Source organism: Sylvia atricapilla, chromosome 2 (assembly GCF_009819655.1).
Source record: "Sylvia atricapilla isolate bSylAtr1 chromosome 2, bSylAtr1.pri, whole genome shotgun sequence".
Lineage (NCBI taxonomy): Eukaryota > Metazoa > Chordata > Aves > Passeriformes > Sylviidae > Sylvia > Sylvia atricapilla.
Window position 1 is genome coordinate 36,451,864 of NC_089141.1, and position 25,935 is coordinate 36,477,798.

Consider the following 25,935-nt stretch of genomic DNA (forward strand, 5'->3'; position numbering starts at 1 on the left):
AGAAACAGTATCTGTAAGAACAAACTCAATTGAGTATAACATAGGCAAGGAAGAGGACAAGAATTTTACACATCTGAGTTCTGCCACTGTCACCTCCTAGGCAGGGAGATAACTACTCCATTTTGAAAATGTTATCTACTTATCCAGTGCATCACTTGGTTCAAAATTTTAAATACAACTGAGATGACAAGAGAATAGGAAAAAAAAACAACAAAACCCACAAAAAACCTCTTCACATTTTAGCTTTTTTTGCAGTCATTCACATTTTATACTGTCCTAAGTGCTAACATGGACATTAGAGGAGTAAACAAAGTGTACTACGGTATCTTGGTATCACTTGTTTGATAAAAACACTTGCAAGTTTCTGACAATTCTATTATTACCACTAAAGGACACACACACAGACTGAAAAAAAGCAACTAAAAATGAAGACTAAGTTTCTAACTAGCTTTTAAGAGGAAGTACATTTTGCTACAGAAAGTACAGTTCTTCCCAGTTCACACTGCTTACCATACTGAGCTCTTCTTCACCTTTGATTAATACTGACATCTATGTAAGTTGTGTAAGTTACAAACCACCATCACTACAGTAAATACAGGGCATTTCAGAAAGCAATTTAAATGATCAGCAGTATTCATTGCAAATCAGCTTCTCTCTTTTACATTTACAAGGTGGACAGTAAAAGTAAACACACATAAAGAAAAAAACATTCATGAGACACAAACTGGTTTAATTAAAAATGTAAAGGAAAACAATATGCAGGAATAAAAACTCCAGATACATAGTACTTGTAATTATGAAGCTGTTGCTGACCTTGGAAAAGCATTTGAGAATCCATGACCAAACATTCAGCCTTAAATTCTGAGGAAAGGGAGGGAACGGCCGTGACCTACCAAGTCCTTCCGCACTACTGCACATAGAACTGCACTACTTGATGTATTTTTCCATGAACTTTTTGTGAAACTCTGATCGCAGAGTATCGTTGACAAATCTTTTGTCCTTTTTGGTTTCGTCTATCCCCTTGGCACAGTTCTTGAAGACAACATCATCATCCCACCTGAAAACAAAAAAGTTTTTAATTTCAGTAAGCTTGTATGAAAATCAGGTGCGATATACAAAACCATAAAAATGGAATTTGACCCTCTTATAGAACCAACTAGTCATTAGGATTAGATTTTAGTCGTTAAGAAAAGATGATCTATTTTTCTACCCCAAGCTATCTCCTACACACTTGTGACAAGATCTGAGGAAGGAAACAGAAACCAGCTGCAGTGATAATTTTTCTGACTCTGAACAGCGAGAGTCAGCAAGGGGATGGGTGTCACTGAACAGACTGCACAGTACCTCCTTTTAACTTTGAAGTTGGCCTGAGGCTGTGCTGGCCCAGTAAGGTTCAGCAGTGGGTTACCACTCAGGATGTTCTCCATCCGAATTCTTTCTTCTTCAGCCTTTTGCTCTTGCTCCTGAGAACCAGAAATGGATACATTATATTTCTAGGCCACTTCTCTCCTCTCCTTGGTAGGGATACACATTATTTAGCTTTGAACACTCACACAGATGGAGCTTTAATTCTTAACTCAGACTTTTCTGCGTGTTTGGCACTTGCATATGAGGAGAATAAGGATAGAAACAGAGATACTCTACAGAGCTTAACTTTGCTAATAAACTGTCAAACTAGCAACACTTATATCAGCTCTACTTAGCTCTGATGTGCCATCAAGTATTCAGGTAAATTCTAGCTTTACCTTATACATATTATATTAAAAACTGAATACACATTAAAAGATTTTCTTTATCCTCATGAGAAAAGACAGTAAATCATACAATATTCACTAGATAGAAGAAACCACACATCACGTTGAAACTTCTCTATTTTAAGCAGCTGTTTGGATTTTACAACTACAACTTCCCTAGGGACCAATTAAAAAGAATATTGAGAATCCACAGTGAAATGAACAGAGGATGTCATAAGGCTATTTAAGAGTTTCAGTATTGAGAAGCAGACAAATTTTCTTGTCCTTTTGCTGTCAAATGCATCTAACTCAAGCCTAAGTGAAGCAATGCACTACAAGCAACACAAAGTAATTTCACTCCCCACACTTCCAAGCTCTATTAGCAGATCTAGTGACTTAAATGTTTACAGACTTCAAAATTAATGTTTAATATTCATTTTTCATATTTTTCCAGCAACTTTCACAAATATTACAGGGAGCGTTCTTTGACAAAAGAACTAGTAGGGAAAAAAAGTAATTCTTTAAATTAAGATGACTAAGTAGGTTTTCTACTCTGAAGTACGCTCTGAAGACATTCTGGTTAAAAAAGTGAACTGAAGCCTCATTAGCACTACAAGAGACTCTAAGCATTCTTTTATATCATTTTAAAAATGAGATAAACTAAAAACAAAGAGATCTTGAGGTCAGGTTTTTCCTCAAGCTGGGAAAAAAAACCTCTGCAGAAAATTAATTGCTGAGGACTTCTACAGGATTCCAAGAGAGGAAGTAGTTTCCCTGCTGCTGGAGTTTACAAGGTTTAAATGCTAAAGTTGATGTGGATGCTAGTCAGAGCTCTCTAGCTTCACACATTTAATCAATACTAAGTTATCTATCATTACCTACGATTTACAATATTTTTCTATTAAATTGACCAGGTATGTGAAATTTTGGATGGGCTCCCTATCCCTGGAAGTGTTTAGAGCCAGGCTGGATGGAGCTCTGAGCAACCTGGTGTAGTGGAAGGTGTCCATGCTCACAGCCCACATCATCTAAGGAAGCAGATGACCTTTAAGGTCCCTTCCAACCCAAACCATTCTGTGATTCTATGAAATTTCCTTTTAAAATACCTCAGCTTTTGTAAGGACATGGATTTAATGTACACACAAATACCGATGATGTAGGATTACTGGTAAAGATTTTACTTTTCAAAATCTACTCAAGTTTTAGTTATGAAAAAACACTTATCATTACACTGTTTCTCACAAATAAAATGTAGAACCAGCTGCAATTAATTGCCAGTGGGATGGGAAATGCTCCCCAAAAAGGCACACTGCTCAAAAACAAAGCAGTTTCAATACAAGCCTTGTAATGCCCTTACTAAAATAGATGCCTTGGAAAAACTTGCTCTTTCCTGCTACTGTATCCATGGAGCTTTAACACAAACCACAACAATTAGAAGTTATTAACACAAATCAACTAAAGTTTTGAATTTTCAAACAGCTCTAAATCTAACATTTGCAGTCCAACTTCTGTTATTATCACCCCAGTAAGTATGGAAACACGGAGAACAAAAATATTTGATATGGAACAGCAATTTCCTCCCATATTAAAAATATAAACTCAAATTATACTTTTCTCAGTGGACCAGAGACAAGAAACGTATGCAGCTGCTTCTGCACAGAATGCCAACCTTTGATTTACCATCTTCCTTCTCCATAACATGGAATAGCAAAGAGCCATGAAATCCAATTTACTGCAGTCTGTTGCCAGGTGTTCCCACCAGAAGTCCAGCAGCCCTCTAATTATTGTACAGCACACGCATGCAGACCACTGCTCTAAAACCAAGCAAAATCTTGGATACTGGAACAAGCAAAAACCCATTACTGATCTTCAGGTACCTCCCAGCAGGTCATCAGTTACTGTTTACAACCGTTAGCAAATTTACAGCTGGATGCATGCATGTGAAGTTCTCTGTGTTGTCCAAAATGAGGTGGGCTCTGCACCATTAACTTTAATCTCCTCTGCTCCATTAAAAGTGAGGCTTTGAAAATACAACAGGCCTGGGGAAAACACTGAGAGCAAATGAGAAGGTTACAAACCAAAAACTCCTAATCAAGAGAAGGTAGCACTACTAAGACGACCATTGTAAGAAATTAATAGTCCTCTGTTGAAAAATGGTTCTGTGGAGGGAACTTCCTCCAACTTTATACACGCAAAGAGATGCAGCAGTTTCTCATTTTAGAACTGGACTCCAGGTGAACTCTTCTGAAGGTGGCAGGCAGAGCATGGCACAGTCTCATCCTCAAACTTCTTAGACATCAACTTCAGCCATGATCCAAAGTTACTGAACCTGTGCATCATGCATTATGTTATCTGAGGCAGACATTACTATTCTGATTTGGGTTTCTATGATGCATGAAAATGCATCCACACACCACTGACATATAGAGAACTACAATACACTCCACATACGATGTTTTTAGTGGTCAAAAATTGACTGGAATCAGCCAGCAACTTCTCAGGAGAAACTGCAGTTTCTCTTCCCTCCCTTTCCATGTTTCAGATTTAATCTCATCAGCTCCTACAAAGCTGATTCCAGCACTCTCCAACATGCATGAAGAAAAGCAAAAAGCACTCAGTCATTTGAATGGCAAATATTCAGAATCACTAGAGAAAGACAAAGCCAATATTAAGAATCATGAAAAATATGCATACAGTACTCCAATGTACTTCCTACACACAGATGAACATTCTAATTTTCTATACTAAGATTTTTAAAAGGCATGTTACACACCATCCTTTTATTGGCTTTGACATAATCCATATAATATCCTTCATCCTCCCTCAGCCTGACATAGTTCAATTTCTGGTAACAAAGAAAAGCATTAAGTAATAAAAAAAAAAAAAAAAAAAGCTGAAATAACGTGTTGAAGAAGTGTTGTACTACAGGCACTAGTGTAAGACTAAAAAAGGGATTTAGCTCCGGGTTAAGACACCAACAACTGGACATGGTCCCATAGGCACCTGAGCTCACATCTTGGCAGAGAAGATACAACAGGGAGCCAAGACAGCTTTTGTACTCACACTGAACTATGCCACAGGAGACCAACCACACTCCAGGCTCTACTGGCTGCATCTCCACTAAACCACCACGCAGCCTAGAATACACAGCTTCTACAGTGGCCCCAACAACTTGGCACTTCAGGCTCAACTGAATTCTGTCTACAGCTGATTATTGCTAGCAAAAAAAATTGCATTGACTTAAGTCAACTTAACATAAGTCAAGTTGCAGAGGACTGGTAAGTAGCAGATAAACTAAATGGTAGAGGGCAATCTTGGGAATTTCTTTCATTGGCATATCTGCTTCTGACTGCAAAGGAAAGAAATGCACTGTTACCATGTTTATTTTGAGCTTAGTTCCTACCCTTAGGACAGAGGAAGATTACTTTTACAGAAAGTGCTGAAATTCCTCAAATTATGCCATTGTATTAAAGTTAATTATCCTACTCAGTTTTTATAGATGTTGAGCAGCTGAAAGAAAACCTGAAATACCCACATTTCATCAAAGGCTGAAAAAAAGCTTAAAAATGCGTAACCTGATTTAAATGCTAATTTTTGAATGATAAACTATGATAGCACTACCTTTTGCAGAAGGGAATGAAATTCAAGAATGCACAGATCCACCCCGGTTATCTGATCCTGTGCAAGTTACTAACTGTGCAACACAGAGATACAAATAATTCATTGAAACTTCAAAAAATAAGAGCACCAAGTAATCACAATGGCAGTGTCCACACACAGCTTTGTTGTGATTTTGTCAACAAGGAAAGGGATGTTATCATTTGTTCCTGGCAAGGGTTAAGTGCTCCTGGCATGTCTCAAACACTGAATGAAGAAACATACTCTGCCATCTGCTTTTGCCTCTTTACTGAAATTTTCTTAATCATTGATTTGATCTTCTAGCTTTAGTCAGACCCTTAAGACTTAAGTGAAAAAGTTAGTATCTATCAACACTCATTTTCTGATGTTTTATTTGAAAGCCTGTGACATGGGTAAAACAGGGGGCAGAACTAAGATATACTCTGATCACTGGTGAAATAATATACTCAGTTAGAGAGAAACTTAGTGAAATAAAACTGTTATGAAAACAAATCAAAAACTTTAAGTCTGCTCTCAGCTAAGCCAAAAAACAGCTGGATATTAAAACAGGTTTGGCAGAACTGCACACATACTGCTGCTCATTGGTTTGAAGTTTCTTCTTAATTATTTCAATTTACTTTCTAAAGAAGCACTTGAAAATTGAAAAACAAGAGCATTGTAAAGTTTAATCTAGAATATTGAAATGTTTCCTGAAACTTATCCATGGATGGTTAACACAGACACCAATTTAGTGTTTGTACACTTTTATACAGACCTAGAATTATTCCGCAGAAATGGCTTTAAAACTAGAATTTCCTGGTCAGCTTAGTGTATATTAGAAACAATCTGAGATTACAATTGTAGAGGAAATGTCAGAAGGACTCCCAATGCTCAAAGAATTTATTAAAAACATTCATAGTATTTATTTAATGATTCTACATAACTTCAGGGAACTTAAGCATTTTGAGAAGAACTGTTTATTTGGCTGACAAACTATTAGAACCACTTAATACTAATACTGTCAAAACTAGATTTAGAGGATTTCTATGGAAACTGGTGTCACCTATAAGGGAAGTTAACAGAGAACAGGATGCCCCTAAAAGCAGATTCTCATATTTTGTTTTCAATTGCTGTTTCACTGCAGGTGCATTTGGAAAGAAGCCATTCTCCTTTAATGGCAATTTAAATAATGGACACTGAAGTGATGAGTGAAAACTATTAACAAAAATACAGTTTACTCTAAATGAAGTCTCAGAAGTCATTTGACTAGCATTTTAATAAATGAAAATAACTAAAGTGTCAGGGAAAAGTCTACATATGGCACAGGTTTGGGTTATATTACAGTAGTTTACCCACTCAATCTTGTTAAGACGCTGGGATGTTCGAAGAAGATGACAAGAAGAGACACATTAATCTGTCTGAATAACAATGGGGTTTGAGAATGATGATCAGTGTGAAGAGAGAGCAGTCCAGTGCAGCACTGAACACTACAAACCCTGCTGCTAGGGTAAGGAGAACATCCATGAAGGTAACACATTATACCTGTATACAGCAAAATAAAACAAATGCTATCCCAAATGCTTCATGGCTTTTAGCACCCTCTAGTGACAAAATTAGAACTTCATGGAGATTATGATGTTCATACTTTCCACACATGATGAAAGAAGCAGGGACTTGATTATCTGAGCTGCAATTTACTAACCATTATTTTCCTAATTCAAGTTTTCTACACTGAAATGTGACAAGTTATGCTGTTTAATCTTGATGCATAATTTCAGCTATCAAGTAAAGTGGAAAATCCACACAGACCTAAGATTTCCTTTTAAGCACTGTGCAAGAAGGACAGCTGAGCTCAAAATCTTTCTTACACATGGCTACACTTAATTTGTAGTTTAGTACATTTCACATAGGAATACATGGTCGAATTGTTGACAACATTTTTAAGAAATGTTCACCATGCTGTTATTACAAAAGACAATTTCATTGCTTCATGATGTGCCTCAAATGCCTAGATAAACAGACAAGAGATGCTTTCAGGCATCCTTTAATGCAGAAGACCTCCCACAGGCCAGATGGGCAATCAAGTAGCAACAATCTTTTACAGCACAATTTCTGCAATGAAGCAGAATGGTACAGCTTTTACCCTTACATACTATTTAAGTGCAAAACTGCAGAGCTCACTGGTTTTACAGGCCTTGTTGATTCTAAAGGTATTTTTTTATATTGTTAGGCAAGAACAGGCTTGCTGTTCTAGCCTAACTACAATGCTGCCAACAGCAGTTAAAACATTATCCTCTCCTAGCTGTTCCTAGTGTCTGCTGGAACCTGAGCCCTGCTCACTGCCAGCTAAGCATTCATGAAAAACATTGAACTATGAATGTGTATGTTAAGCTACAGGAAAGGTTACAAATAGTTCAGAGGCACTAAAGTATTACATTGTCAGAGCAGGCTTTGATTAGCCTCCTGATCAGCATCTAATGTGTTTATTTAGCATGTTCTAAAAAAATAGCTCAGATTAGTTTATACACAGGTGACAGGTGGCTTGGTTTTCTGACAGACTTTTTATTTGGTTTGGGGTTTTTGTTTTGTTTTACACTAATGGGGAGTATACTTACAAAACCATACAAAACTACTCCAGGTGAAGGAACCAATGTTTCACAAAAGCACTAAAATTATTTAAGCCCTCGTCAAAAAGAGAAAGCACTTAGTAAAAGCTGATGAGGGAATGCTGCACATATCCACTACTTCTGTTGCACCACCAGAGGAGAGTGTTTCAGCAGTGCAGATGAATTACCTGGACCCTAAACTCTGTTGCAATACAATGTTAGAACCAGTACTCAATACAAACCTAAAACATGGTTAGTTTGACTACATGGACCACTCCCAGAAACCAGTCCAAACTCCCAGTCCCTAGAAGTCCAATCAATAGTTAGGAATGTTGCTGATGCACTCTATCCCAACAGTCTCTCTTACACCAAGGACATAATAGCACCACCAGCCTAGGATTTAATCTCACTCACAGGAAAACATCTGTAACTACAGGGACTTTCCTCCCCTTAAAGGGCAGAACATGGTGTTTCTGTCTGTAGAGAGAGAGATTATAGAGAGGTATGAAAGCTGTACGTGAACTGAGTTTCCCAGTTCTGAAAAGACTGCTGTATTGTTACTTGGTTTTGCAGAGACGTTTTTTTGAATTTGCCTAAATAATCACATGAAAATAGTTCTGGTCTTACAGCTCAAACTGGTGCTCCTTGCAACACAGCATCAAAGCTGTGAAAGGACAACTATTGTATAAAACCTGCAGCCACAAGAAGCAGCACCAAAAATCACACATGTCTATTTCATAAGTAAAATTAACATTTCTTGTAAAAGCTAGTTAACAAACTAAATTACACTGGATTGCATGCAGCTCACTAATGCCACTATAGCCTTTGGTACAATAGCTGAGTGCAGGGAACTTCCACATGAAATCAAGATTATCCTGACTCACTGCCCATACAAAGTGCAGGAAAAGTGAACAAAATGTTTCAGTGAGCAAAATGTTCAGTATGCCTTATAAAGAAAAAAAAATTCTTAGTAATTATTAGATAGAAGAACAAATCCATCATACCTGAGAGGTTTGAACAGCACTTTGTTTTCCAGTTCTCACTCACCCTGAGTACTTAAGGCACACCGGCTTTAATAGACACCAGTACAAAAAAACCCAGGTGTTTTTTAATGTGTGAGATTTTACCTTCCGAGCTTGCTCTTCAGCTCGTTCTTTCTTGATTTTTTCCAGTTCAGCCAGAAGAGCTGCAGTGTCATCATCATCACTGTCTTCCAAGTCCTCATCTTCATCATCTTCCTAATGGTAACAAAAGGAAGGCAAGAATCAGCCTGTTCATTTATAATTTAATAAAAAACGGCCCTGTGTTGCCCAGCTAAGGCTACAATTTGCTGCTGGCTGATTTCTGAAGTACTTGGGCAGCAACATATACAATACAAATAGGGTTTTTGCTCTTTTATAGTAAAGTAAAGAGAAAAATATGTTTGTGCTTTTGGGATGACTGCAATTAAAAATGCTATGTGTAGCTGACAGACTCTAGAGAATGGCTGTCCCCAAATCACTGTAATCATTGTGATACAAGTCATTCTGTGTGCCTGATTACCCTGTCCAGTACTGCTGGGACCAAATACCATAGGAGTAAAAAACCCAGAGCTTTTGGCAAGCCTTTGACCTAACTCCTAGATGTCAGCAACAGGAAGTCAAATGCAAGCATTGCTCATGCAGACAGTCATTTGCAAGTATCTCAACAGTGCTACCCTTCGGGAATTCTTACTAAGCCAGTAGTAATTCCCCATACTGTAAGTGGTATTCTCAGTTTGCTAGATTTTTTGTGCTTTCCAAGAATACCACTACAGCACGGACCAGAATCCTCTGAAGCACTCTGGACTTTCACCACAGTACAGAAGCCGTAAAAGGAAAAAAATGCTGGAACAGTCTGAAATCTTTAGGCAACCTAAAAGATATTGCATTAACAGCAAATCCTTAAGGCAGGTAATGAAAGGAAGGAAGAGAGAAAAGAAGATACATACATCAGTAAGAGGATCATCTGCATCAAGATTTGCTGCAGGAATCTGGTCTAGCCGAGGCTTCTTAGACACAGAGGATGACGTTGTATGTTCTGTGGTGTAAGAGTTAAAGAAAAAGTGTCTAAGCCACTTTATTTAACAGCATCCAATGTCAGAATGCAAAACTCCTCACAATTTGTCTTGCATTAGAGTAAGAGAAACAGGCTTATGTTTAAGCTTTTCCCTCACTTCTCAATCTCAATGCCCATGTTAATTCCTCCCCCTCAGGAAGCCTCAAGAGCAGCAATATCCCAAACTTACAGTTTGGCCTCTGGAAGTTTTTTGAAGTCATTATTATTTCATGGAGAAAAAAACCCAGAAAAAATAGATGTGGAGAAATATTCTTATGATATATATCCAACTGGAGAGTTCCCATTTAGGATGATCCCAAAGCATTACTGTTGGCTATTTTGGTCGAAACCATATATACTTTCTTCTGTGAATTTGAAAGCCATGCAATAACCTCACACCTAAACCTTAAGCATGAGAGGCTGTACTTTAATACTAAAAATAAGTATTTCTCAAAAAAGCTCTTTGATTTTGCTATTACTTCACCATATCCGAAAAGAATAACATACTTTCAAACAGATTTATTGTTACACTGGTGCTGTAACAGCAGAATGTAAGTCGCTACCCTTTCTTCCTTGTCTTGCTGGTATAAGTACAAAAAAAACCCCATTTATTAGCTGCACACACTTGTTGCCAATTCATTACAGTTATACTGTATCAGCTGGACATGCTTTTCTATTGCCTGGCCTAGATTTCTGCCAGCATGAAAGCCAGTGCACACTCCCTTGCAGGTCAACAGTTCTGAACTATCAAACTAATACCCTAAATTCTGCTTTCATGACATGCTGTCTGCAACTGCCAACTTCTCAAAACACCAAATTTCATGCAAGAGCAAATGTTTCACAAAGGTGTTCAGATTTCTGTTTCCTGATTTTTACCTCGGGTTGGCCTGTCTCTGTTCTTTTCTCTTGCAGCAACTCGCTCTCTCTCCTCCAGCTCCCTCCTGAAGTCACGGTTACGCACCTCCTCAGGAGCATCCTGAGTGGTCTGCCTGAAACAGCAAACAAGGAAAAAGCCTCAAGTGTGACAGTCTGCAGCTGGGGACACTGTTCTCATGGATGCCAGTAAATCCTGGGGTCAACAGTTAAGGATAGTGAACAAAAACTGGCTTCCATGTAAACCTATGTTTATTCTCTCTTCAGCAGCACCCTCCTGTGCATGTATGCATTGCACACACAGACCTGCAGTGCCACACACTTGTGCTCCTTCTGGTGGCTCTGGAATGAATAAAAAGAGCCTACTTAAATTCCCACAAAACAGGATGGGGACATCTGTCTGGATTTCACTATGCTGAAATAGTCTGCTCTCCAGCAGTCCAATCCCAGTGTCCTAGAAGATATCCACAAACATCATGGTCACCTTTCTTCTGGTTGTTTTACCAAAGTTGCTGCTGCAAACCCAATCTCTAAGGATTACAGATAAGACCAAGACTGGAACATCCTTTTCATAAACCTTTTCTTCTCCATGAGCCCAGGCCATGATCAATAATAAGAACGTTCAGAGAATAGGCAAAACACCTTGTAAATTAAATACATGGTGATCTGTCTTTTATATAACAACACACTGGAAAAAAAGCAATGAACTACATAAATCTGAGCCACATTGAGCTCCAGCTAGAGGCCGCTGAAATTTCTGTGGATATCTTGAAAAGAACTAGTGAATAAAAAGCAGCAGCAATTGCTTTTACCTCTCTGTGAACCCAGTGGTGCAAGTAAGAGTGCTTGGAAGAAACCCACACTTGAACCATTATAAACACATTGTGTGCACAGCCAGTCTTTATGATGAAGCATTTTATTTGCTTTTTTAATTAAAAACCTGAATTTGGAATCCTTGTTAGAGCTGCAAAATCTCCCCAAACCCTGTGCCACACAAATAAAAATGAGTGGGACTGAAACACTGGACTTTTCCTGCAGTGACGCAGTCCTGGCAGCTTAACAAAGACAACTTTTGATTAGCTATTGGAGAGGAAGACCTGAAGACACTTAATGCTCCCTCCATGCTCCCTCTCACACAAAAGGAAGGATTTGTTAGAACATACATTGTATATTCCCATATATACCTGTCCCAACATACTTCTTCCAAAGCAACAGACTGGTGTTCCAAACCCCACTTTTTATACAAAACAAACCGCCAGCAATTTTCCCCAAAACAGCAAAACGCATTTCACAGCACTTTTTGTGTTTGTATTCTCCACAACACTCAGCTCTCTTATGAATAAATACTCTTAAAAAACAAAGGGTCGGGAGGGAAGAGGTGACAGGGTAAATATCTACACAAAAAAGTGCGAAAGTAAAACCTTAAAAGTAATTTCACTAACAAGAGTAACACCAATTAGATAAAATGAGCATTTTTAGATTGATACATTTAATTTAAACTCTATCATACTGATGCCAGATTTTATTTACTCTTTCAGAAAGATAAAAATTCAATATGCATTTCAAACATAGGAAAATATTCCTAAGATCATTTTATTTTTCTCACTGGTTAAAGAAATTTCTTCTCCCAGGACCTGCATAAACCATCTGCAGCTGAACATCAGTTGCAGTTTAACATCAGCTCTTCCAATGCATCCCACCACCTGAATGCTATTCCATGGCTCCCCTGCCTCCTCTTTATGCCCTCACTAAGTGGTCCTTTGCCAAAAACATGATGTGGTTTTCCTCCTTTTAAGATGTTCTCAACTTCACTTCTCTCATTCCATCTTGCTCTGCAAGTGACAGTGTCCCCTGTGGCTCTGCCCCAATGCCAACTTACTTTCCACTTCATTGCCCAAGATGTTCAGTCTCCAACGCTCATCTTCTTCTGATAATTCATGTGCATGAACAGCAACAAATTATCACTAAAATTAACCCTCTCCAAACCAAGGCAATGCATTTGAGCTCCTAGCCCTGCATTTGACTTTCACTTTTAGCCCACTTGTTCAGCACTGCTGCACAATCTCTGAACCTTGCTCAGTGTCGAGCACATCAACATGTATTGAGAAAATCGTGGACTACCACTCATAACAAAACAGTCATTCCCAGCCTGCTTTGCCCTGACACTCAAAAAATTATACTAACCTGTATTTGATTTTAGTATGAGAAGGAAGATCTCTGCTAGAATATTGTTTGGATAGCTGGCTTAAGTCTCCTTCACCTTTTCCTCTTCCTCCTCTTGCAGGTTCAAACGTTGGCCTCGCTGCTGTTGTCATCTTCACTCCTACAGAATCAAGGGATAAAATAAGTTGTTACTCCAGCTTACAGCGTAAGACAATCATTAGGAGCTACTTTGCTTCTGGAACTGCAGAAGCAGTGACAAGTCCTACTACAGTATACCAGCTGTCACTCAGCTCATGATCCTCAAAATTTTAGTGTCTTATTGACAGAATCAATGCAGGTTTCAAAGTAGAGTCTTTTCCAATATGCTTGAAAGATGATACATGGACTCTAACTTATATATGAGACTATGTCTGTAAAGTAAATAACATCAGCCAGGAACTGATCTCCCATGCTTACAGCAAGCAGCACAGTCTTGTAACTAAACTCTTTCCCCTTATGAAAAGCTGCAGTCAAAATGACTGCCTGCTGGGATGACCCTTTCATTATTTCCCAGACCATTGCTAGGTACCACCACTTTGATTGAGAGCACAAAATACCCAACTTCAGCCTCAAAGTGGTAATATGTGTGGCTCAAAGTAACATCCCAACAGGCAGAACAGTGACTACCACTGAACTACTACTCAAAAATTAACAGAGGGAAACACCTTTAAAAAGAAGTGAGACCGTAACTAGCCTTGGCTTGTTAACCAAGGACAGCTGACACATTTCACTGATGCTATACAAGTCAGCTGAAGCTCAGTGATCCATCTTAGCTCTCTTGGCATACATTCTGCCAGACCCATGATCCAAGAAAGTCACTTGTTCCCATAACTTATCTGTGCTAATTATATGTAACCGGGGAATCCATGAAATCAGGTGAAGAACGAGATCTGGTGTGGCTGCAGTGGTTTCAGGAAGGATTAACAAACTACCTGGAAAGCATTCCTGACTCTCTTAGGTTACAGAATTAACCAAGTCAGAAAAGACCTCTGAGATTGTTCAGTCCAACCTATGACCGAATATAACCTTGTCAACCAGACCAGGGTACTAAGTGCCAAAATCTAGTCTTTTCTTAAACACCTCGAGGGACAGTGAGTCCACTTTCTCCTTAGGCAGCTCATTCCAATGTCTTATCACCCTTTCACTGGAGAAATTCTTTCTATGTCCAACCTAAACAACCACTGGCACAATTCCGGGTCCTTTCCTCTTGTCCTGGGAAAAGACCTCGGTGGCTCCAAGCTCCTTTCAGGCAGCTGTAGAAAGCGACAAGGTTCCCCTGAGCCTCCTCTCCTCCAGGTTAAACAGCCCCAGCTGCCTCAGCCGCTCCCCACAGGACTAAGTCAGTCTGCATTCAGCTTCACCGCCAAAGACCCAGACTCAACCTGAAACTTCTCAGGTTTCAGAAACACCTGAAGAAGCCTCTTTAGCGCTACCAGGAGTTACCGGCCAAGAGGGAGTGACCGACCTCGGCCTGAAGCTAAATGGCCTTGGCCTTGCCGGGCTGAGCCCTCACGGGGGATCCGAATCGCAGCCCGGCCGCAGCCCGTCCCCTCGCCGCGCCCGCCTCTCCCCCCGACACCTCCTGCCCCAGGGCCCCCTTTCCGCCCTCAGGGTCCTCCCGCAGCCTCCCTGCCGCTCTCCCGGGCACTCACAGCGCGGCCTCCTCCGCCCTGCGCAGCCGGGCCCTACACCGCCACCATAGTTCCGCCAGGTGCCCACAATGCACCGCGCCGGGCCATAGACACGGGAGCGCTGACCATAGAGAGGGGCGCGCGCGTGTCCGCCATGATGGTGCCGGGGCGGAAGTGCGGGCCGGAGCGGCAGCTGCCTCGGTAGCAATGGCGGCGGCGCTGCGGGGTCAGGGCGGGGTGGGATGGGGTTAAGGAGGGAGGGAGTGTCTCGAGCCTGGGAGAGATAATAGGGGAGGATAGAAACAATGGCAGGTGGAGGAAAAGGAGTACCTTAGGCATTCTCTTTATTCGGGGTGGAGGGTGTGTTAAGAACATCAGCCCGACTATAGGGTAGAAAGTGACGTCTGACGTGTCCGTGCCCTCCTTGCAAAGAAGTCCTTTACGTGGTATAGATGTTTATACAGTAGATATGGATTGGCTATAAGGAAGACATTTTTACTGTGACGGTGTTGAGGCGCTGGAAGAGGGCGCACCGAGAAGCTGAGGATGCTCCATCCCTGGAAGCGCCCGGGGACAGGCTGGACGGGGCTTTGAGCGATTCGATCTAGTGGAGGATGTCCCTGCTCATGACAGGGGAGTTAGAATTAGATGCTCTTTAAGGTCTGTTCCAACCCAAATTGTTCTGTGATTCTGTAATCATTGCTGTTTATGTAAAGAAAGATAAAAAAGGAGCTTTTTTTGCCAAAGCAAAAATGACGATCACTAAGGAATTAAATTCCCCCTCTTAAAATACACTCCTGGTGTTTATTGCTCCTTTTGGATGCACTTTATTATCAAGCTTCTGCGAATCCACACTAAGGCACGTGAAGTAAAAGGCTCTCTGATATATCTACAAATTAACACGGAAACATTTTCCCGAGTGCTCGCCACCCAACATGTAGTTTAGAAGAGAGCCCACAAGAGGTCCCACAGATATTTCTATCCAGAGAGCTACAGCAACAATGGAAATTGCGCCCTTTTGCGTGAACGAGCCATCAGAGAAAGCACTTGGAACAAGTCGGCCTTTAGTAGAGAAAGAAACCAATTATTTTAATCAAGTTAAGCTTCACTCTGGAGTTGGATAAATAGTGACAGTAATTACTGTGTCACGTCCTAAGAGCTACACCTGTCAGTAATAAAGTAACCAGCATTGCATTTTCTCATCTGCAAGCCTCTATCGGCACCCTGTGAAATGGGTTTATGATTTCTTCCACTACAGAAAACTTCCACTACAGTTTAAACTCAAGATCAAACCTTGCAGAGAAGTCTGGCTTTGGGAATTTGGTGTTGAGCTACAGGTCACAGCAGCCTGAATTGAGTGCATCACTCTGCGATGGTGGATGTTATTCCTAGATTACAAATCTATAGACTTTAAATCAAGGGGCACTGACTGTTACGCTAATTTGACTGCTGTGGTGCAGCAGAATGTTATGTTTCGCTCAGTAACACATACTGAAGGCAGTGCCTACTGTTCAGTTTTAATATCCATCTGGCAGAAAGTATCGAGTCTTGATTAAAGACCTCAAGAACTGAAGGGGCCTCTCCTGCTCTTGGGTTAGAGGAAAAGGCAGCATTTCATTGTGTGTTAAAAACTAGCACACTCCCTGCTCTGAACCGATTGAAAGATTCTTCAAATAGTAAAGGAATGGCTTCGTATCTTTGGCCAAAATTGTTCCCCAGGGAGCTTCCTTTCCCCCAGATTGTGTGTATCAATGTGAAGATGTGTTTTATGGTCCAGGGCTTGGTTTCCTTAAGACTTAAGCACTAAAGAAGAATATTGGTGAAGTGGACGTGCCTGAGCCCAGACTCCTACAAACACCAACTCAATTTTGGTGCAGAAGCATCTAACCTTCACAGGTCCACAACGTTTGGGTTTAAAGATCTCTAAACATACACAGTTCTTCCCAGTCTTGAACATGTTTGAATTTACTTCAGGAGTAAGAAGTTTAGCACCATATTGTCTCCAGGGCCTAACAATAATAGCTGATCTATTTCCCAGCTCAAGTGCTCAGACAGCCTTCATCCAGTAATTATTCTCAGAGCACATCCACACATCAATATCACCATCAGCTTCTCAGTCCCTCTGGGTCACATCACAGAGCTCTTTCCCAAGCAGGGTTCACCCCATATGTGCAGAATTACTGCTCCACCAGGCAGGCTTTGACATTTAGGCACATTCTCTGTGTGGTTTTGACTAGCCAAGCATAAGGGAAGGAATTAAAAATCCACCAAAGTGCAGGGATGTACAAGGGGACACCACTCAAGTTCAGTGGTCAAGGCGGCAAGTGTGAATTCCTGTGTTCCTGGATTATGCGTTGAAATATCATCAGATAGTGTAAACAACCAAACAACAAAACCCCAGATCTTCCCATGGCTGCTCCAATCCTTGCTGAGTAATTTGGCTGTGGCAACCCTTAGAAAGGTACTGTGTGCTGCATGGAAACAGGAAAAGCAGAAGTCACCACTTCCCTTGATAATTTCTTCCAGTGATTAATTATCTTCACAGTTTAAAACTGCACCTTATTTTTAATTTCAATCGTCTTTGTTTCCAACCACAGGTGCCTTTTGTGCCTTTCTGTGGTAATTTTAAAAGCCTGTGTTCTCACTAGGTATTTGTACTTTGTAATCTAGTCTTGCTGCTGCCTTTGGATAAAGTAAGCAGCCTGGGCTCTTCTAGTCTTGAGATTTTTTTCTTCCTCACACCAATTATTTGAGGGCTTTTTCTTGCTCTCTATCCAATCCATCAACAACAAAAATATAAAAATTGTTTCAGCATCAGCTCCATCAATGTGAACTAGAGAGATATAACCACGTTCCTTCCACAGCTTTCTGTGTGGCTGTTTATCTGAGGATCACACTGGCCTTTTTACCCACACCACTGCATTGAGGGCTTGAATCCAGATACATGTCCATGGTGAGTCTTGAATCCTTCTCAGGGTTGTCATTTTCTAGATTAGAAAATTCCATGTAGTCTTTGAGCTGCAACAAACAAACATATTTAATTGTGTTACAGGCATCAGTCTTAAAAATAAATCCTCTGCTGGTGTCACTGGCATAGCCTCTTAGTGTCCCAAATCTTTTATGCTACTTCTACATATTTTGAGTGCAATTTTATATTTGCTTGTGGATCACACCAGGAGACCAACATTCTTTGGTTATCCCAGTGCTTTAAGATGTAGGTCTCACCAAAGTGCTGGTTCTTCTCTGAGATCATGGCAAGACTGCAAAAGACATTGTGTTCTGAAAGAGAACAAAAACATTCCTAAACCCCTTGTGCCTGTTTTGAGCCTTGTTAATGTTTTTCTCATCTACTTCTTGGCCTGTAGTGTTGTGAAGATTGCTTATGTTCCTAATTGACTTTAGAAACTTCCTTTTAGCCTTGCCAGTGTAGGGATTTTTTCCTGTTTCCTGTGTAATTTTTCTGGTCTTGAAATCTTTCAAGATATATTCTTTGGGTTTTGGTTCCCCTTTCTTCCATCTCTAACATTACTCTTACTTATTGATTTTCACTGGTTTTTTTTCTGAATCCAGAAAGAAATTTAGTTGAAGCAATTGTAATTCCTGAGTTTTCATGTTTCCCACTGTAGGCTGTCTTTTTCCCACCCTTAAAGTACAACAGGATAATGTGCGATCTCCACTTTCAGAGCAATGCTCTGAAGGTGACCATTTTCCCTAGCAGGGCAGAAGTTCAGTGCCAGAATGGAAATCTCCCAGCTTGAATTTTCCCCTTACCTCCCTTTTCCTGTGAGAGCTTGTCTCTGGCCATCTGAGGCACTTGCATGGCCGATCAGCAGTAAATGGTAAATCCCGTTTCTGCTTTGGAGCGGCCACAGCACCACAGCACCGTTTCCTCCCTCAGGACACTGTGTGCTTTGAAGGATTGTGCCTCCTGCTGGGAAACATATATAGAAGGGTGCAGAGGATTGTCAAGAGTGGAAACTTGGTGCAGGAATGCTCAGCATCCAAACCAGCCTTTAAAGAAGTTCGTAGGAAGTTGCTGTTTCCTTGATTGGAAAAAGAATAGAAGCTGGGCAAGGCTGTGACTCAGCCGGTGAGTCAGCAGGGGCTGCTTTCCCATGAGGCCATTCCTGTTCTTTTGCTCTCTGTCACACCTTCCCTACCGCCTGCCATGGGACATAAATGCCATTTACTGCTGCTTCTCTTTGCTCACACAGTCATTCCAGCCCGTAACCTCTGCCCTCACGCCTCCCACTGCACTGTGTCTCCAAATTTCTGCTTCTGTGCTCCATTCCCATGGCTTCTGGAATTTTTGTGCCTTCAGTACTCCAGTCATGGGTGTCTTCAGCAGCTTCAAAGTCCTGCTTTGCAGCAACAGAGACAGACTGTGACCTATTCATCACAGAGGGAAAATCCCAGGAATGAGTGGCAATTCCCTGGAAGAAAAGACACAGGATGAGGAGCTGATCTGGGTCCTTCCCAAGGCAGTGATGACCTTCATCAGACACCACAGACTGTGGCTCCTCAGGCAGCCATTAAACGAGCCAGACCAGTGCTGCAGGTCCAACACACTGGTTTTGAATACATCTTCTGTTAATTGTGTCTTTCTCTGTCTGCTTCCCCACATGCGTGGCTCTCTGCCGAGATCCCAGTGCTTTTCCACCGTGAGACGTGATGTCAGCCAAAAGGCACTTAGGGACTTGGGGAAGGGAGGGTGCTGCAGGAAGGAGTGGCGCCCCAAGACACACACAGCTAATGCTTCCTGGACTCACAGCCTTGGATGCATGCTCAGCTCCATGGAAGCTCTCTTGTTTCCATTGAAGGGATTTTTTCTTTTTGAGCTTGGACAAAGCAAATAATTTTAGCCATGCACTATTTACATCCAGGCAAGCAGCCAGGACATACCTCTGTCTATGGTTGCATCCACTGTTAAGCAAAACTGTCCTACTGTTTTATTTATTAACCAAACATTTCTAATAGCCAAGCTAATTTTATCCTTTCCTTAATGCTGGCTGATGATGACTCAGTCTGTCTGGGAGGAGTCTCAGTTGCATAGTGCCCAGATTTTGAAAACTGGTGTTATATGGGAGGGAGGGCTGGCTGTCCATGTACCACAGTGGCTGTGGCTTTGGACCTGCTCACTTTGCCTCTTTCTTTGTGTAGGTAGGGAATAAAGAAACCAGTGAAGTATTCCACAAGTCAGTTTGTTAGGCAGGGTGGAGTGGAGATGATCTTGTCTCTGTAAGAGTCAACTGCAGCTATAACTTTTAGCAATAACAACAGGAGCTGGTACACATATTTCTCTGTAAGTTTTTTATGTTTTATTGCTTTATCAATATTTTCTGCCTGAATCAGTTTTCAGTTTATGTGCGTTACTCCCTTAGCTTTAGGATTACTCTCATACAGTTCCAGGTAAGTGAGGTATCTAGTCTAGGCAAATCTTTAGGTCCCTTTATCTGTTCAGTGGATAGTGACTGGTTCCTCTGGGAGGTGATTCAGTCACTTGCTTGAGCAATCCCAGAAAATCCTGCTCTGTATTTCATTAGTAGTTTACAAAGGCAAGCAGAAGATGCGAAGTATACAATGTAAAATTTTGTAAGTAGTTATGTTCCAAAGATGAGGTTAAATTAGATGAGATCCTTCTGGATTTAGATTTCAGTTACTAAAAGCTTCAAGATGCAGGTAAGTACTTTTTTGTAAACAGGACTCTAAGGAATAGAGAATCCAGTGTGGAAGCCCAGAATCTCCTAATTTATCTCGTCTCCAAACCAAGAATACAAGGAAGAGTTTATAAGAGAAGTAAAACAGCTGTATGTCATCCTGTTCAGGTGACAATTGTTCAGGTGAACAATTCAGGTTCCTTTCCAGAACATCTCAGTAGTGCAATCCTCAAACCCATTGAAAAGAAGGTCAGGCATAGGATCAATTTCTACTGCCTCCAAAGATGCCACATGAATATAATATGTGTTCCTATCTAAGAGGATTTTAGCTGGTATCAGCCAGCAGTGAGTTCTCTTAACCACTGTGATAACCTTTAGCTATCCTTAGTTATCCTTTTTTTACTGAACTAGCACAGTATGCAAAGGGTTTGCCCGGTAATGAGGCCACTTGGGCTTTGGAAGAGTTTTAACCAGTCACATTGTTTCTTTCAGACCTGGGCAGAAGTGAGTTTATTCTGATTCAGATGGAAACAAAGAACAAGAGCTTGAAAAACAATGAAACCCCAAGTGGGATCTACCAAGTTGTTTTTCTTTTAGTTCTCGATTGCAAATTCACAGTATTTTAGCTGCTGAGGCCTCAAGGGAGCCTTTTGCTTTTGCAGAACTGTGTCAGTGTAGAGGGTAGGCCATCAGGACACTGTTACTTTCTTCCTAGCACTGCTACTAGCCAGGGGACCTTGACCCCCTCTCCCCAAGTCTTGTGCATTTCCCTTTTTATAAAACCACAAATAATGGACCAAAGACTTTTGCTCTGCAACTTATAGTGTCCCATTTAAGAGCGGGCTCTGAAATTTGATTTCCTGTATTACAAAGCCCATGGGGCTTTGACATTTAATTTTGCCATCAGAATGATCACCTCTATTTGAACAAGACTTGTAAACTGAGTCCTGTTGTGGTACTCAGACTAAGGATAAAGCAGGCTGCTCCTACAAGATCAGTAACCGTGACTGAAGCCACTTACAGATGATACCAGCCTGGCAAAATTTGTTCCCTTTCTGGGTTTTAATCTCTGTTTTGTGATTTGTGCAGAAAGACAGGAGAGCTTCAGTTGAAGTTGAAGTGGTTAATGCTGGCTAGGAGTATAAAAACACAATTAGCAGAATTAGTTGGTTCAGGATTTCTGGTGGCCAGTTCCTTCAACTGAACGTGGAGCTCCACCGTGGGTGTAAGTAGGAGGCCTTTTGGAAGGGGCATTGCATGCTCCCCTGAGGGCTTGGGGCACAAGTCTCCTGTGTGCTGCAAATGCCTCTGCAGGCGTGCCTCATCTTGTCAAGACCTTGTTTCTGTATCACTGCTATTGAAGACTAGTAATTTGCATCCAAGCTTTGCATTTCCCTCCCTTTTCCTGTTCTCCTTGTCCAGTTCCCTGCCATGAGCATGGTGAAAGCAGCCACATCTTGCATCTGTCCCTGCAAAAACATGCACATTGAGCAGCTTGACCTCATTGATCTATCCGGGACTATCTTACTGTGCCCTTAATAACTTGGCTTTTCTATCCTTAAAAATTTAAGCAGGAATAGAGGGAGGAGTCCTGGTCCTGTGCAAGGTGCTGCATCCCACTGGTGGGGAGTCCCACCCACCAGAGCACAGCAGTTCATGAGCAGCTGTGGAGGGAAGACCGATAGAGCTGGTGCCTGTGGGGGTAGGGATTGCATAGGAATGTTTGGCGTGTGATGAATGTGCCCTACTATTTACATCTCCCCCCTTCAAGTTTTCATTGTGCTGGGGCCTGCCTACTCCAGCAACTCCAGATCTTCCACTCTTTACCAGCTATGAGCTCTGTAGTCTGTGCTTGGTAGACTTCAAAGCACTTCTCATCAGGTGTAACAATGCTCAGTTAGAAACACGTGGAGTGGTTATGCAGCCCTTGTGCCGGAGGGCGATTAGAAGGCTGTGGTGCTCTCAAGGGAGTTCTGGTTCCTTTGGCTGTCCTGGCACAGGCACAGGGGCTGCTGCTCAGAGGGAGTGTAAGCAGAGCGGTCCAGGCAAGACTGTGAGACTCTTGCTCTTGTGCTTTCACTACAGAGCTAAAGGACAGAAGGTGATTCTCCTGACTATTTGTGCAAAGTTTGGTGGCAAGAAGTCCAGAGCAGCAGAACAGCAACTCCTGTCACTGGCTCTTACAGGCATGAGACATTTGAGGCCAGAGCTCTTCTGCCTCGTGATGGACATAAAATCTTAATCTCAATTTCCTAGATGCTGAACTGAGTTAAAGAGAGACCTTACTTAAAAGTTACCTTACCTCAGGGGCTTTGTGTTTTGCACTTGTAATTTAACCTGCAATCCCAACAGCCACCTGTTTGTTTAGAGGTCTAATTTGAGGCCAGTACATCCTTCCACCCTACTGTCAGTGTGACTAAAAGCACTGCTGCTTTTTCATTTTAGAGGAAATACCCTGTCCTGGCTGTCATGCACCAATGCTATTCTGTGAACTCTAAGGGCAGAATCGGAGCCCTGTACTCATGGTGTTGACAGGATCCTGGGACTGGTGATTGTGTTTTTCACATCTGAATTTTTCCCTAGGCAGTACTGGCCAAGAAGCAACATATGTGGAAAATATGATATTACATTTATGCCTAGAGCAGTTGCAATATGTATTTCAGTAGCAAGCCAAGGCTTGAAATGAGAATGAAGAAAGAGCTGCTCACTCTTCTTTCCTACAGCCAATGCACTTTATTTTTCATGGGCTTAGTCTCTGTGGTGGCAGGAGTACATTAGATCCTGCCTGATGTCCAGCTGTGGACATCCTGGGTTCACTTTAAAGCTGATGCAGAGACAGAGGCACATCTGGAGAAGCCATCTCATCCTTGCCTGGCCATGTAGAATGATGCAAGTCAGAGCCTTGTGGTGCCTGCTTCTCCACTTTGGCTGTTGGGATGACTGAGCTCCATAGTGCAGCACAGAGGGTGCTGGAGCTGGGAAGCAGCTGGAATATTCATCTATCAGGTCTGGCCAAACCTTTACTGCAGAACATGTCACTCCTTCTATTACTCCTTAGTTCCAAAACACAGTGGTGTTTCTGGAGACAGGCAGTCCTGGGTGTGGCTACTATCTTGCCTCTTGATTAGAGGTTCTGGATCCTGCCAGCAGGTTTAGCTTTCTCAAGGGTTATGGCTTTCTCCTTCCCTCCTCTAAAGATGATGCAAGCCTAACAACCCTGTGCCTCTAATTTTCTTCCCACTCACCAGTCTTTTGTCAATGCAGACTGTCAGGAGCTGTCTCACCCCTTGTTTTGGGAGCAAGTAGCATTTGGGCAAGCTCTTAGCATTGGCTGAATCACACACTTTTGAAAATATAAAATAAAACAAATAGTAAAAAAATCAATATTAATACCTAGAAGAAAAGCATGAAGTGGATAACTTCCCTGTCCAAAACAGATTTAAGGTGTGTAAGAACTGTTGTGGCTCTAATTGACACTCTGTAAAACAAAGGCCATTACAGTTGAAACATCAACTTTTTTTTTTTTTTTTTTTTTTTTTTTTTTTTTTTTTTTTTAGTTATTATGTTAAAAAGCGCCTCCTAATTTAAAGAATGAAAGTACTGGAGCTTTCAGCACATCTCTAAATAGCTCATTTTGACAGATAATCATTTGCACTAATAAAAACATTGCCTTATATTGCTAATCTATATCCATCCTGCTTTTGCTGTCTAGCATGGGATTGTCATTGTGCTACTTTTAGCCAGTCTGAAGATTAACAGAGATCTCTTGGGTTTGAAGACTGTGATAAAATGCCAAAGGAAGCAGCCTTTGGATTTTATTGATTTTATTCAGTATTTATGCAAAGCATGTACACTTCATGGTTTACAAAGGGCCTGTCAGACTTTCACTGTGCAAGTTTTTGTACAAAATGAGGACATGTCTCTGTTCTAATGGTGTTACCATTAGAGCAGTTTGGGTTTTCACTCTTCCCAGTTGCCACTCTTTTCCTCTGATTGTACACCATGAGCAACCTCCTCTATAGTTTTTTTGTTTAAAACTTCATGCTCTTTTTTCCTTCTGACTTCAACTGTGACACCACTTCAGGACATGCCTTGTCTGCTGTGGGTGGACACTGAGTCTGGACAGGAGAAAATGCAAGTGAAGAAGCAGAGGAGCCAGATCAGCATCCCTGGCAGTCTGAGGCAGTTTGTGGCCTCTCACAGGCCACCCTTGCTAGTGAGCATCACGGCAAATTTGAACAACAAAGCAACACTGCCATTGGAGGGCCATTCCTCACCAGCACCAGGGACACTGTGGGGAAGATGTGAAGACAAACGGCAGCAGAGACTGGTATCAAAACCTCATTTTAGGTGGGAATCAAAATCCCAAAAATGTGTTTTTAAGCTCTTCCCTAAAGAGTTTGTTGTTCTGCCCACCCCCTCCCCTTGCCCTTGAATCTCTTAGTTACAATAGGAAAATTGTTTCACTCTTGCTTTTCCCTGTAGCTCAGCACTGGGCTCCCTTCCCAGAGCAAGTTTTTAAACTAATTTTAAAAGGAGACTGTTTCCCCATGAGACAGTGAGGAGGCACATGAGCTCTCTGACATGCCATGGCATGTCTCCTGGTACTGTGTGCTCCAAGTCCAAGCTTGGTATGCCTACTGAAACAAATGGCATCTCTCTCATGCGACTGCTTGCCCTTGGAGACGCTGCCTTCTTAGTCACATATGACAATAGAGTTTCACACAGGCCATGATAGGAGACTGGAAATCCAGCCTGGAAAAATATTTGGAGTCAAGAATGTTTTGGAAGACTAGGGTAGAGGGGTCAAGCTTGTGAGGGGATAGACTTTCTATTTGTAGCAAATCCAGTGTCAGTCGTGTGAATTGAAACAGGGCTGGAGAAGCAGTGTGGGAAAGCAGACAAACAAGCCTGGCAGCTTCTTAATGGCTAGAGAGTTTGGATGCTGACATGCTTTTCAGGTTTGTTTTGCATGGAGGTGTTCTTTCTTTTGAGACATTTTACTTGATGCTTGTGACCCTTGGAGAATAGGAGGACAGCTCATCTATCTCAGGTCAATGAAGATGGATGTAAATCTTTCTTTCTCCTTTCCCCCTATTCCTCCTCATGTTTTCTCTTCATTTTCTTATCACAAGAGACTTTCCTCAGATTTCTCTCACCATCTCACTTGACCTGTTACAAGCCACCTTCTGGGTTTCCTCACACCTATTTCCATTTGTTTTCATTCTTCACCTTTTCTTAGCACCCCAGCTTTTCAGGAATGCAGATCCTCCTCAACTCTAATTTTTGGCCAATATCTTCATTTTCCTGTTGGTCAATACCATATTCTGGATCCTTACCTCTTTTCTTGCCTTTCCTTCTCTCCAACCTTTCTTAATTTTCCCTAACACAATTTATCTCTGTCATGCCTTGCAAACTCAGTGTCTATACAGTTTATTGTCTACAGCTTCTCTTGTCTCCCACACATTTCTGCCTGCCACTGAGTGATCTGCTTCCTCATGGTGGGAAATGGAGGGTGAGGCACTGATCTCTTCTCTGT

General features: G+C 41.5%; 1 protein-coding gene and 1 long non-coding RNA gene across 3 annotated transcripts; both read right to left on the bottom strand.

Annotated features, from left to right (window-relative positions):
- Positions 1 to 709: 709 nt before the first annotated feature.
- CWC15 (CWC15 spliceosome associated protein homolog) lies at positions 710 to 14,910 on the bottom strand. The gene is made up of 7 exons (XM_066341336.1): positions 14,761 to 14,910; positions 13,091 to 13,229; positions 10,910 to 11,022; positions 9,927 to 10,015; positions 9,085 to 9,195; positions 1,345 to 1,463; positions 710 to 1,057 (listed from the first exon to the last, which is right to left on the bottom strand). The coding sequence occupies exons 2-7, from the start codon at positions 13,219 to 13,221 to the stop codon at positions 928 to 930; spliced, it is 693 nt and encodes a 230-aa protein (XP_066197433.1). The 5' UTR covers positions 13,222 to 13,229; positions 14,761 to 14,910; the 3' UTR covers positions 710 to 927.
- A 2,735-nt stretch (positions 14,911 to 17,645) lies between these two features.
- LOC136374096 (uncharacterized) lies at positions 17,646 to 18,632 on the bottom strand. 2 transcript variants are annotated; one of them, XR_010745828.1, is made up of 3 exons: positions 18,511 to 18,632; positions 17,965 to 18,018; positions 17,646 to 17,757 (listed from the first exon to the last, which is right to left on the bottom strand). It is a non-coding gene; the product is annotated as an uncharacterized lncRNA (long non-coding RNA). The 2 variants fall into 2 exon arrangements; XR_010745829.1 differs by having other exon boundaries at positions 17,867 to 18,018.
- Positions 18,633 to 25,935: the final 7,303 nt, after the last annotated feature.